Genomic DNA, 13,083 nt, shown 5'->3' with positions numbered 1-13,083 from the left:
ACCGTGTGTGTGTGGGTGTGTATGGAAATAATTTAAATGCCCATTAATAGGAAAATGGTTAAATTAATTATGGCAGCAGTTCTCAGGGTGTAGAGCCCTGGGGTCCCAGGTAGTCCAAAGAGCATTCAAAAGGAAAAGGAAAAGTAGCAGCCTCTGTAATGATAAAAGTTAGAATCTTCAGGGTATAACTACTAATGGTCACGTTTAAAAACTGGTATTTAAATATAAGATAATAATTGAAACCTATGGCTCTGTTGTCCTCAATGACTGTGGCAAAAGTCACAGAGGAAAGTCAATGGAAAAAGTCATTATATAAAAGAGACTTTGAAAGGAAGAAATGAGCGTAGCTAGAGAAGTTCTAACAAATGGCCTACACCCATGAAGCCTCCTCTGGTACTGAGGGTCCCAGTATAAAATGCTTCATTTTGAGAGTTGTTGGTGACACTATATTCACTCCACAGTAATCCGATTCACTTTATTCAAGGAATTTAATTATATTCAAGTTCCTAAGTCAGGATGACAAAGTTTTGATTAGCACGTCTCTTTTTTCCTTTATTAATCAAGAGATAGATCTTCATGAATAAATAAGTCCCAGTCATCAAACACAAAAATTAAAATGACAAAATAATTTTAATATGAAAAATATGGGTAAAATGTCAAGAGTAAATAATGAATAAAGTAGTAAAATAATTTTTTAATAATTCAAATGCTTACTCCAGGTATCTCTTCAGCATATTCTATGTAACTTGTCTAATATAGTGTGAACTTTCAAAAGTAAGTCAACACAGAATTATGACTTCTTTTCACTGAGTTGTCTTAGTGAACTAATTAAGTAGATATGTCTCTGGGGCTCCATGATGAGATATCAAATGCTCTGGGGAATTGTGCTAACACCAAACAATAACAAAAGTCCAATATGAGACCCATATTTTATTTTTTAGACACAAACTACATAGGAATAAAATGTGAGTGACCTAGTTTGGTCATCAAACATATGAAAAAGGGGGTTCATTATACTATTTTTCTCTAATTTCTCTGTTTGAAAATCTTCATAATAAAGTTATATTAATAAAAAAGAGATTATTCAACTTATAACTTTCAGTTTTCAACTAATTTTAATATAGATTTCGCTCCGATCCCTAATAAATCTGCCCTCCAAGATTACTACTGACCTGCTAATTACCAAATTCAATGTTCCTGTCTCAGCTTTCTGCCTCTCTCAAGCCCTCAGCATGTGATATCACTGCTCAAGCCCCTCTTGAAACTCTTTTCATCCTTAGCTTCAGAAAACCATTCTCTTCTCATTCTGTCCCCAACCTTATTCTCTGTAAGTTTCTTTTCCTGAGTCAATCTACTGCTCACACTGATTCCCTTAGATTCTTATTACCCTTCCTCCTCTATTTTTCTCCTTGGATAATCTCAGCTATTCCACTAACAACTCTGTCTATCTACCTATCTATCATGGTAATTCCCAATATCTAGTCACTATCTCAAATTTCCCATACTACTATTAAAAACCATTGCCTTCCATTATAAAACTATTCATCTTTCTATGTTGGCTACCTCATATTACATCATCACCATTCAGCCCCTCAAGATAGAAATTTTGGAATTATGTTTAATTTCTCTCTTTTCTTCCTCATGTTCCACATTGTATCCATCAGCAAATCCCACAGAGTCTATCTCAGAGATGTACCCTGAGACAGTCCATCCTTTTCATCACCATAGTCTAAGTTCAGGCTCTCATCTATTACCTTAAATACACCAAAAGCCTCCTAATGCTGTCTCTGCCCATAGGTGCTCCTCTATCCAATCCATTCTCAATACCACCCTCAGAGTCATCTTCCTAAGACACAAACTGATTATGTTACCCTCTGCCTAAAAACGCAGGAATGCCTGGTTTATAGTAGCACTGTATATAGCAGCCTACAAGGCCCTTCATTATCTGACCCTCCACTTATACTGCTAGCCATATTTCCACATATGCACTCCCACATATATAAAAATGCACTGAATTTTTCATTTTTTTTTCTGAAGATGTCACAGGCCATTTCATAATCGTGCCTTTTATCATGCTGCTCCCTCTGCCTGGCATGCCTTTCCCATACTGTCCACCTGGCAAACTGTCATCACACTTCAAGATTCAGCTTCCTTAGGGCTTCCCTGGTGGCGCAGTGGTTGAGAGTCCGCCTGCCGATGCAGGAGACACGGGTTCGTGCCCTGGTCCGGGAAGATCCCACATGCCGCGGAGCAACTAAGCCCGTGAGCCATGGCCGCTGAGCCTGTGCGACCGGAGCCTGTGCTCCGCAATGGGAGAGGCCACAACAGTGAGAGGCCCGCATACCGAAAAAAAAAAAAAAAAAGATTCAGCTTCCTCTATGGGATGTCCCTTACCATTCTGTCATTCAACAAAATAATGTTTTGAGCATCTATCAATATGACATGAACCTTCTCCTCAAGGAATCCATATTCTCATTTATATTCTTTTAGTACTTTGTTCATACTGATGTTATGACATTCATCACATTATCCTGTAGTCATCCTTTTACATGTCTCTCCTCCAGCTGGATCACGAGATCTTTAAAGGCACGGCCCCTGTCTAACTACTCTTGACTCCCTAACACCTAGGATGCTGATTTTGTTCATGTGTTGAGTGTGCCATGGTTAGGGGGAGTCTGAAAAAGATGATTTCTAAGATCCCTTTGAATTCTAGTATTCTATGACTCCAACACAAAAGCAGCATTTCTTACTTGTGATTTAGCTGAAAACCTGAACCAAGTTCAGCTAGATGCTTAAAATATTTATACTGATTCACATTCCAAATCGACTAAAGAAGAAACTGAGAATTATTGCTCCACCTACTTATTTTATAGCTAGGGGGGAAGCCACCCAAGTGCCTTATAATCTCTGATACTCAAGTATCATAGTACTGAGGTAGGTAATATTATTCTTATAAACACATTTTAAAAGTAAGTAACTGAGGCATAGTGGGATTAAGTAACTTGCCTAAGATAACAAAGTTACTAAGTGGAGGAGATAGGATTTGAACTCAGGCAGTCTAATTTCAATGCCCATGATCTTAATCAGTTCATTATTCTGCTTCATCAGTGATCTGTTGAATAACTTAAGGCTTTCTTCATTAAAAAGCATGAACTTTCTGCCAGACCTAGGTGAAGAACAAGGAGAAGGAACCAATCTCTCTTCTCCCTTCTTGTCTTTGAGAAGAACAAAACAAATCCATTTTTCCCTAGCTTATGACTAGAGCTAGAACAATAAATAACAAGAATTTAAATTTTTAGCATTAGTATCCAAAATAATTATCTATACACTTACCTCATGGGTCCATAGTTCAGTATTACAAATGCCAAAACTATCATCACACAGATAGCTCTTCGCTTCGGACTGGGAACTTTAAGCCTCTGGTTCTAAAGAAAGGGACCATATTAAATACAACTGAACTACACATCAATCTCACAAAAAGCAACATCTAACACAACAACTCTCCTCTTCACCAGTTATGTGAATACTTAAACAAAAAAACAAAACGCAAATGTGAGGAAACAGTACTTTTCAAAAGACTAGAGCAGAACCTTCCAGAGACAGAGAAAAGGAGAGTAGCAGGAGAGGAAAAACATAGCAGCCACCCTGTTGCAGAGGCATCCTCTGCAAAAGGAAAGAATTCAACAATTTTTATAATTTTATGGATCTTCAAAGAATCCTAAGATACTTCTGTGGTCTGTCTCCCTATTAAATCATTGTTTTCAGTAACACAATGGAATATTCCCATATGCTCAAGGAAAGATAGAAAGAGCAATATAAGAAGCCCCACTCAGTAGGCAGAGGCATCAATTTGGTTCAGGACAGCACTGTAGTAGGAAATCCTGAAAGCAGCAGATTTCATCAACAGAACTGAGGAGAAGATTAACCTTGCTAGGACCAGCATGGCAACAAAATAGAAAACATAATAGTGGTCATGTAGACCAAGAAAACATTAACAATTTTTTTTATTTTGTATTGTTTTCTTTTTTAAAAAGACCTAGTGGGACTATTTAGGATCCTCAATGTGATTCATTCAGTCAAAAAAAACCAAGAGAGTGCTATGGGTAATAAGTGAGGAGAAACCCAGGAAAAGAAGAAAAGAAGACAACTTTTATATACAGCTTGTGAGGTACAATTCAAAACCTCCTCTTTCCAATACTTTATCCTTACTACAAATGTTTTGGGGTTTATTGTGCCTGCCTTTTCCTAGTACTATTACTTTACACAATTTAATTAAAAATGTAAAATTTCCAATTGATTTATCAGAAAAAAAGAACACTTCAACCCATTATCCTGGCTCTATCACCACCATCACTCACCTCTGATACAACTTCATCCAGCTGCCGCTTCAGGGATCCGTTCTCTTTCTTCAGCTTCTCATTCTCCAGAAGGGCAGCCTTTAACCTTGCCTCTAACCCTAGCATGTATTCTTTCTTCTTCTTGCGGGACTGACAAGCTGACTCTCGATTTTTTATCATACGTTGCTGTCTCCTTAGCACAGCAATCTAGGAAAAGTTACAGTGAATCAAAATATTTGGATTTTAGGATCAGATCAGTTAAGAATATACTGATTTTTACAATTATCTTTAAACAAATTGTTCAAAACACAGGTTACTGGTTGTTTTAAAAAAATATTACTCAAACTAAGTAAATTGAAATCAAATGATTAATTAAGGCCTTCTAAAATCTGCTAAATGTTTTCTTCTGGTGTTTTCTAAGGCTTATTTATTGATCTTCCAATTTTCCCTTTGGAAACACTACATATATATGTATGTATATATACATACACCTTTAATCTATATCGCAGGCCCTGAATTAACTATTTTTCAGAACCATATATCCAATTACCTATAAGGCCACTTCTACTGGTAGAGTTACCATCACTTGAAATTCACTATGTGCAAACTGAACTCATTATCTCCCTCTATTTTTAAAAAATCTATTCATTTTATATCAGTGGTAAGTATCGCTCAGGATATAATGGAAGATGTGACCAGTAACCTATTTTTCTTTCATTGTCTAAATTTACTCCCTCTCTCAACCTCCCAGTTACTCACTAAATATGTATTGAGGATATACTAATGACCAAGTTTCTTCCAGTGAAAGTGTCTCTCAGTCATTCCTTTCTATCTCCACTGCCATTCTCCTAATGCAGGCACTCATTAACTCATCTCTAGACTACTACAATAGCCTCCTAGCTACTTTCATTGGCTTCAGGCTCCTTCTGTCTACCATTTCTAAGATAACCTCCTTCCCCTAGGGCTTCCCTGGTGGCACAGTGGTTGAGAATCCGCCTGCCGATGCAGGGGATATGGGTTCGTGCCCCAGTCCGGGAAGATCCCACATGCCGCAAAGCGGCTGGGCCCGTGAGCCATGGCCGCTGAGCTTGCGCGTCCGGAGCCTGTGCTCCACAACGGGAGAGGCCACAGCAGTGAGAGGCCCGTGTACCGCAAAAAACAAAACAAAACTTCCTTCCCCTAAAAACATTTTTAATCTTGCTATTCCATTGCAAAAGCAAGCTAGTCATGCATTCTAGCTACCCACCTTTGCTTTCAAGATCTTCCATAATGTGACCACCCCCTACTTCTCTAACCCCACAACTATTCACACCACACCCTCCAATCTTAACATTTAAGGCTACTCCATGATCTTCATACACACCTAACTCATTCCTTTATTCACACTGTTTGTTCCAATTTGGAATGCTGTCTCCTCTACTAAGCTAATATTAAGGACCGTCCAAACTCTAACTATGATGAACCACTCGGAGTTTTTATATTGTCTGAATTTCTTATGCCCTTATAATTTGGAAGATACACCTGAACACTCTAATGGTCTCAACTGTTTCAAAAATGTTGACTCTCTCTCTCTCCACCTAGATTTTATACCATGGAAACCAAAACCATGTAATATGACCCACAATAGCGACCTTAATCAAAACTTACTGAGCAAAATTATTTTTGTCATATTTTCTAAACTACAGTGTGGAACCTATTTGTTTTAACTTTAGTCTAATTTATTTGGGAGAGATGGTGAAGTAGCAAAAGTCCATAAAAACACGAAATAATATTAAATTTATTATTGTAAGAATACAGATGACTGAATTACTGAGTTCTCTGTTTTATAAAGGACTTTAAAAAATAAACATTTTACTGTGGGTGTTTAATAATGCTTACTCAGATTGGTAAATAAAATTAAATAATTTAATACTGATTTCTTTTGAAATAACAACACAATTCCCACCCCATACTACATTTGCTAGAAACAGAGGTATACTAAAGCCATTCAAGCAATCAGAATCCACAAGGAAAAGAAACATTATATGAGATGTCACGAAGAGTATTTTTTCCTTTTTTTTTCTTTTTTAACTGAAACTTCATAAGAATGCTGACTTATATAACCATCTACCAAATTTACAAAGTTTCCCTGTAGAATAACTATCCCACTCTTCAATAATGCTAAACACACACACACACACACACACACACACACACACACAGAGGTGGCAAAGCCACGATGGATTGATTATTCATCAATTTCAAACTATTCTCTGGACAATGTCACTTTGTTCAAACTACTGTTACTCTCAGTGATCTTCATTGTTACTTAGAATGCCAGTGTCCATAATTAATACTTCATACTAGAGTGCTTAAGTACACAGAACGCTGAACAAACACATAAAAGAGAAGGTACCCAGATGGAAGAGTTTATACTAAAAGTTAGATAAAAGGTAACCTTACTTTAAAGGCTAATTAATGTATGGAATTTGGGAAGGCTTACAGATGGCACACCATTTAATAAATTTCAAACAAGGATTAGGGATTTCTGTAAACAATAAAAGCACCTGCATATTATACAGCATAAAGTTTCAAAGGCTGTCAATGCACATGCCTCATACTAAAAAAATGAAAACCACCTGTGGCCAAATATTCATTTCTTCCCACAGAAAAAGATACAATAGCTCTGAAAATGCGGTATTCAATATTACCAAAAAATACAAAGGGCAAATACAGTAAAAATATATAAAATCCAACAGGAATCACCAAACACAGAGTTCCAACTTTACATTTCAGCAAGCTATCTTCAGCTATCTAAATAAATAATATTTAAATTATTCTGTATATTCTAGGCAAAAAACCATAATTTTCAGATTAAACACACACATACTGTTTGGTTTTTTGATGCGGAATGATATTTTATAAGAAAAAAAGGGGCTTCACTGGTGGCGCAGTGGTTGAGAGTCCACCTGCCGGTGCAGGGGACGCCGGCTCGTGCCCCAGTCCGGGAAGACCCCACATGCCGCGGAGCGGCTGGGCCTGTGAGCCATGGCCGCTGAGCCTGCGCGTCCAGAGCCTGTGCTCTGCAACGGGAGAGGCCACAGCAGTGAGAGGGCCGCGTACCGCAAAAAAAAAAAAAAGATTACACTATAATAACTGTTTTGTAAACTGATTTTTTAACATACAGTGTGTCATGATCATCTTTGACATGCCATGAGAATGGCAGCATAGTATTTCAATTATCTTGATGTTCCATAATACATTTAATTAATCTCTTTTTGAAATTTTTACAGTTTTCAAGATTCTTTAAAATAAGCTTTATCATTTGATACTGTTAGAGAGTAGAAGAGCCAAGCTTAGAACTTAAGACAGTTGATTCCAAGCCCAGTACTTCTGACACAACAGCTCCACACTGCTTTTAAATAGCAAACAGGAAGTCTTGCATCACAGTATGGAACTCTAAACTCAGTGAGCTGTATGATTACTTTAATTATGTACCTGTTTGAAACTGAAGGCTTATGGAACTGCTTGAATAGAAGCTTCCTCTCCTCTATTAGCAGTCTGCAAACATAAAATCAATACCCTGGCCCATTAATCAACTGACACATCTCCCTTATGGGCATATGAGAATATTCAACATGACTAAAATGAGTGAATAGCTAGCCAGTCACTGCTTCTGGTCATCCTGCCTACAGACAACTCTTCCACCAAGCATTGTGCCTTGGAAAAAGAAAAAACTCCACGGCAGCAAAATATTCTCCCTTTAGTGACACTGCACTATAAAATATGGTGTTTCACTATCAAACAAACATTTATTTGACTGTAAGAAAGAATCTCGTAAAAGGAGAACTTTCACAAATGGACAAGTACTTTTTGAAGGCTGGCTCAATTTAAGAGTCAAAATTCTAAGTCTCTTTCCATTATGTTTTTTAATTTTAAGTTACTGACTGATAAACACTATAAGATATTATGTTCTTCTTACAAATAAAATAAGACTATTTAGACCCTTGATTCTGTGATGTTGCTAAGAAATGAGCTTCAAAGTCCTGAATGGCTATAAATTAAAGATATTAGAATAAAATATTTAACTGCTAAAAAATACATTCTAACATCACACACAAGCTCAAGAGAGATCAAGTACTGATAACATACAGGTGAATCAATCACTGGCTTATTGCACATCTGTCAGTTCTAATTCTCATTTTGCTGAATCTTTCCCTCTAAACTGACGTACGAAGCAGAAACTGTCACTGATTAACCTTTTCATCATATCAAACAAAATTTTTTTCAATTAAATAAAAAAAAGAAATAAACTTTATTTGAAATTGATTTAAAAGGCAAAGGAGTAAATTTTCTTAAATACTTCTTTTAATTTACATAATTATTATATTATTGTATATCATAGTAAATATACTTATTATAAATATATCCTAAAAAAGACATACAGCAAAAATCAATGGCAAATTTAATTTATGGCAACCTTATTTTAAATATTCAAATAAATTTAATTTGATTTCTCTTAAGAATCTTAACTACACTCCTTTTTTTCTCATAAAATTATTTAAAACAGAAAAACAAAATTCTTACTTATACTACATCTACTTTTCTCAAATCTTATGACAGAAAGCCAAAATTTTATTTTACTCTCTATTAAGCTGTGTGTGTGTGTGTGTGTGTGTGTGTGTGTGTGTGTGTGTGTGTGTGGTATAACTAGTTCCTACTCATTAAAAGTTAAAGACTCTTCATTACTGGTAACAGGAGCCATTAAATTGGCAGAGTCAAGTAGATAATTTTCACCCTGAAGTTTTCCTTTCTCTCTCTCTCTTTTGTTTCTGAATGAAGAATGCCTTGTGGCACGTAGTATGATTTCCAGAGTGAGAAAGGATAACAAACAAAATCCCTACTACATTGTAGGTCCAAGCTGCCCTATCCAATCCCATCTTCTGAGTGAAAAGAAAGAACAACTGGTAGAGAGGCAAAGACAAGAGTATCCACCAGATGCCCTCAGAAAAGCCACACTGCAGGCAGAGCCTCCTGAAGAATGCAGGAATCTTAGTCCTGTGCACAGGATCTTCAAAGATCCTCAGAGCAGTTTCCTGTGCCTTCAGTTAATGATTCCTCTGCTTCATATGTCCCTAGAAATACTTGGTGTAGCTATATAAGAGTAATAGTAATTTAGTCATTACATGACAACACTGGGTGCTTCCCTGGAGGTGCAGTGGTTGAGAATCCACCTGCCAATGCAGGCGACATGGGTTCAACCCCTGGTCCGGGAAGATCCCACATGCCACGTAGCAACTAAGCCCGTGCGCCACAACTACTAAGCCTGCGCTCTAGAGCCTGCGAGCCACAACTACTGAGCCCACGAGCCACTACTACTGAAGCCTGCTTGCCTACAGCCCATGCTCCACAACGAGAAGCCACTGCAATGAGACGCCTGTGCACTGCAACAAAGAGTAGCAACCGCTCGCCGCAACTAGAGAAAGCCCATGCACAGCAACGAAGACCCAACACAGCCAAAAATAAATAAAACAAAATAAATAACTTTTTAAATGACCACACTGGAAGTCGGGAGTTTTTTTTCTTTATGATATTTTTTTTCTGATGAGGACCATTTTTTTTTAACATCTATATTGGAGTATAATTGCTTTACAATGTTGTATTACTTTCTGCTGTGTAACAAATTGAATCAGCTATATATATACATATATCCCGATATCCCCTCCCTCTTGCATCTCCCTCCCATCCTTCCTATCCCACCCCTCTAGGTGTCACAAAGCACTGAGCTGACCTCCCTGTGCTATGCGGCTGCTTCCCACTAGCTATCTAATTTACATTTGGTAGTGTATATATGTCAATGCTACTCTCTCACTCGGATGTGGACCATTTTTTTTTTTAATATTTATTTATTTGGCTGTTCCAGGTCTTAGTTGTGGCATATGGGATCTTTACTTGTGGCATGTGGAATCTAGTTTCCTAACCAGGGATTGAACCTGGACCCCCTGCATCGGGCATGCAGATTCTTAACCGCTGGACCACCAGGGAAGTCCCAGAAGTCAGAAGTTCTTAATTCTTGTCCCAGCACTGCAATAAATTAATTGGAAGATATTAGAAAAATCATTTCTTCTCCCAGAGTCTATTTAAACATTAATAAAAAGAGGGAGTTAGTAAGAGCTTATCTCTTATTTCATTAGACTGTGTATGTCAAGAGAAATGTAAAATACGTTTCTTACTGTGGATTGTGGACAAGAAGTTGAAAGCCACCGCTTTAATCCTTCTAAAGGTCTCATCCAATCCAAAAACAAAATGGTTCTAGCACGGATGTTAAACATCTGTGCTTAATTACCATGTAGCACAATAATGTCTACTGTATCATAAAATATGGATGATATTAACTTTGCTGTTCTATTTGATACCAGATTGTTCAAATAAGGTCAGTCTTTATGCTTTGTCTCTCAAGACGTAAAACCATCTGCTTGAATGTTTTTTTTAATTAAGAGAATACATTTGCAGAGGGAGAGAAAAGGAAGCAGCAACTTTCAAGACGTAGGTAATTTGAAGTTTGCTCTGCATCAGGGCTGCCTTGAAAGTAAAGCCCCATTAATGAAGCACAGAGTAATGACAACAGCACTGGACTCAGAGAAGGCCTAGGCTTGAATCCTAACTCCATTATCGCAGGTCATATGATTGAGGTGAGGATCAAATGAGTAATGGACATGAAGGTTCTCTGTAAACTATAATGTACCATACACATAAGTGTCAGTAAAAAGAAACATCCTGCAGCTATGAATAAACTGGGTGAGGAGGCAAAAATTCTTAATTCCAACAACAGTGTGCCTCACAGCTGCTCCAATAAACTGTGCAACTAAAGTAATATTGAAAATATCTGTCCTCATTCCATCTCCTATTTTTACACATTTCAAATTTTCAATATCAGACTAAAACAAAAACAGACAAAATCTGGAAATCTCATTTAATTCCTACAAAAGCAGAAAAACAGAACCTAAGAATAAAAATCTTATCTCCTCCCAAGATAGCTCAGACTGCTCCTTATTCTGTATTTATCAGGATTTTCATTCACCTCAAAAGGCCAACAGGAGGTTTTATGCACTTAGAAAGTGTCTGACACATACCACTTTATCAATATTAGCCATCTAAGTAATATGGCCTTGGCTGAAATATTTAACCAATTGATTCATTCAATGGTAAAATGGGAATAAAGCCTACTTTACAAGGATTCTGTGAGAATCAAATAGGACTATGCAAAAATAAATGTGAAGTACTTATCAAAACTATATTAGAGGGGCTTCCCTGGTGCTGCAGTGGTTAAGAATCCACCTGCCAATGCAGGGGACACGGGTTCGAGCCCTGGTCTGGTAAGATCCCACATGCCGCAGAACAACTAAGCCCACGCGCCACAACTACTGAGCCTGCACTCTAGAGCTGATGCTCCAAACAAGAGAAGCCACTGCAACGAGAAGCCCGTGCACCACAACAGAGAGTAGCCCCCACTTGCCACAACTAGAGAAAGCCTGCACGCGGCAACAAAGACCCAATGCAGCCAAATTAATTAATTAATTAATTTTTAAAAAACTATATTAGAAAAGAGATGAATTTCTCAAAGATGTCAAAAAGACAAAGGCTGTGGAAATGTTCCAGATTAAAAGAAGCGAAAGATACATGACATCTATATGCAATATCTGACCCTAAACTGGATCCTGTACTGGAGGGAAAAAAATGGAACTGATAAAACTGTAACACTGACATTTGAGTAAAGTATTTTACAAACATAAATTTATGGGTCTGTACTGCAGGTATGTAAGAGAATACCCCTATCCTGAGGAAATACACACTGAAATACTTAGGGGTAAAGGACTATGAGGTATGTAAGTTCCTCTAAAATAGTTCAGGAAAAACTCTGAGTATGTATGTATTGATAGATGGATAGAAAGACAGACAGATAGATAACATGAGCTAATAAAGCAAATGTGGTAAAATGTTAACAACAGGTTGAATCCAGGTAAAGGCACGCGGGTGTTCTCTGCACTACTTTTGTTTTTGCAACATTTTAAAATTTGAAATTATTACCACATACAAAGTCTAATACACATGTACACACACACATACACGGCTGCAGTGCACACATAACACTAAGGAGTTACAGGAAACAAAAAAAGAAACTTTCCTTTAGAACTCATTATCAACGGGGGGTAAGAGCCACAGAAAATTTTAACCATAACAGGTTTAATCCTTGAGTACCACTTGTTAACCACCTTTAACCAGTCAAAAGTCCTCTTCTGTTAACAATTAATATTCTTTCACAGTAATTAATTATTTAACAATTAATATTTGTAAAGCAGTAATGTTCTGGAGAACATACACCTTCTAAGACTATATAGCTATTGATCCTTTCATTGAAATAATTTGCCATTCTCCTCTATAAATTATCTATTCACTTATTTTGTCTATTTGATTGCTGTATTAACTTGCATTTTTCTTTTTTGTAAACACTTTATATACTAAAAATTGTTTTTAAAAGACTATGAAAACTTGTACATGAATGCTCAAAGCAGCATTATTCATAACAGCCAAAAAGTGGAGACCATCCAAATGTCCATTAACTGATGAATGGATAATCCAAATTTGGTATATATCAGAACAATGGAATATTATTTGGCCATAAAAAGGAGTAAGTAAGACACATGTCACAACATGAACGTCCCTTGAAAAATATTATGCTAGGGCTTCCCTGGTGGCGCAGTGGTTG

General features: G+C 37.1%; 1 protein-coding gene across 2 annotated transcripts in view; it reads right to left on the bottom strand.

Annotated features, from left to right (window-relative positions):
- ATF6 (activating transcription factor 6) overlaps positions 1 to 13,083 on the bottom strand; it is a 238,878-nt gene that overhangs the window by 181,258 nt on the left and 44,537 nt on the right. For both annotated transcript variants that reach the window (XM_067039886.1, XM_059037757.2), the window contains exons 8-9: positions 4,359 to 4,544; positions 3,334 to 3,425 (exon numbers count right to left, since the gene is read on the bottom strand). In XM_067039886.1, coding sequence (XP_066895987.1) covers positions 3,334 to 3,425; positions 4,359 to 4,544 — 278 coding nt within the window. The remainder of the gene's footprint in view (positions 1 to 3,333; positions 3,426 to 4,358; positions 4,545 to 13,083) is intronic.

Source organism: Kogia breviceps, chromosome 1, assembly GCF_026419965.1.
Source record: "Kogia breviceps isolate mKogBre1 chromosome 1, mKogBre1 haplotype 1, whole genome shotgun sequence".
NCBI classification, from domain to species: domain Eukaryota; kingdom Metazoa; phylum Chordata; class Mammalia; order Artiodactyla; family Physeteridae; genus Kogia; species Kogia breviceps.
The sequence above is the reverse complement of the archived record's forward strand: the minus strand, read 5'-3'. Positions and strand labels throughout refer to the sequence as shown.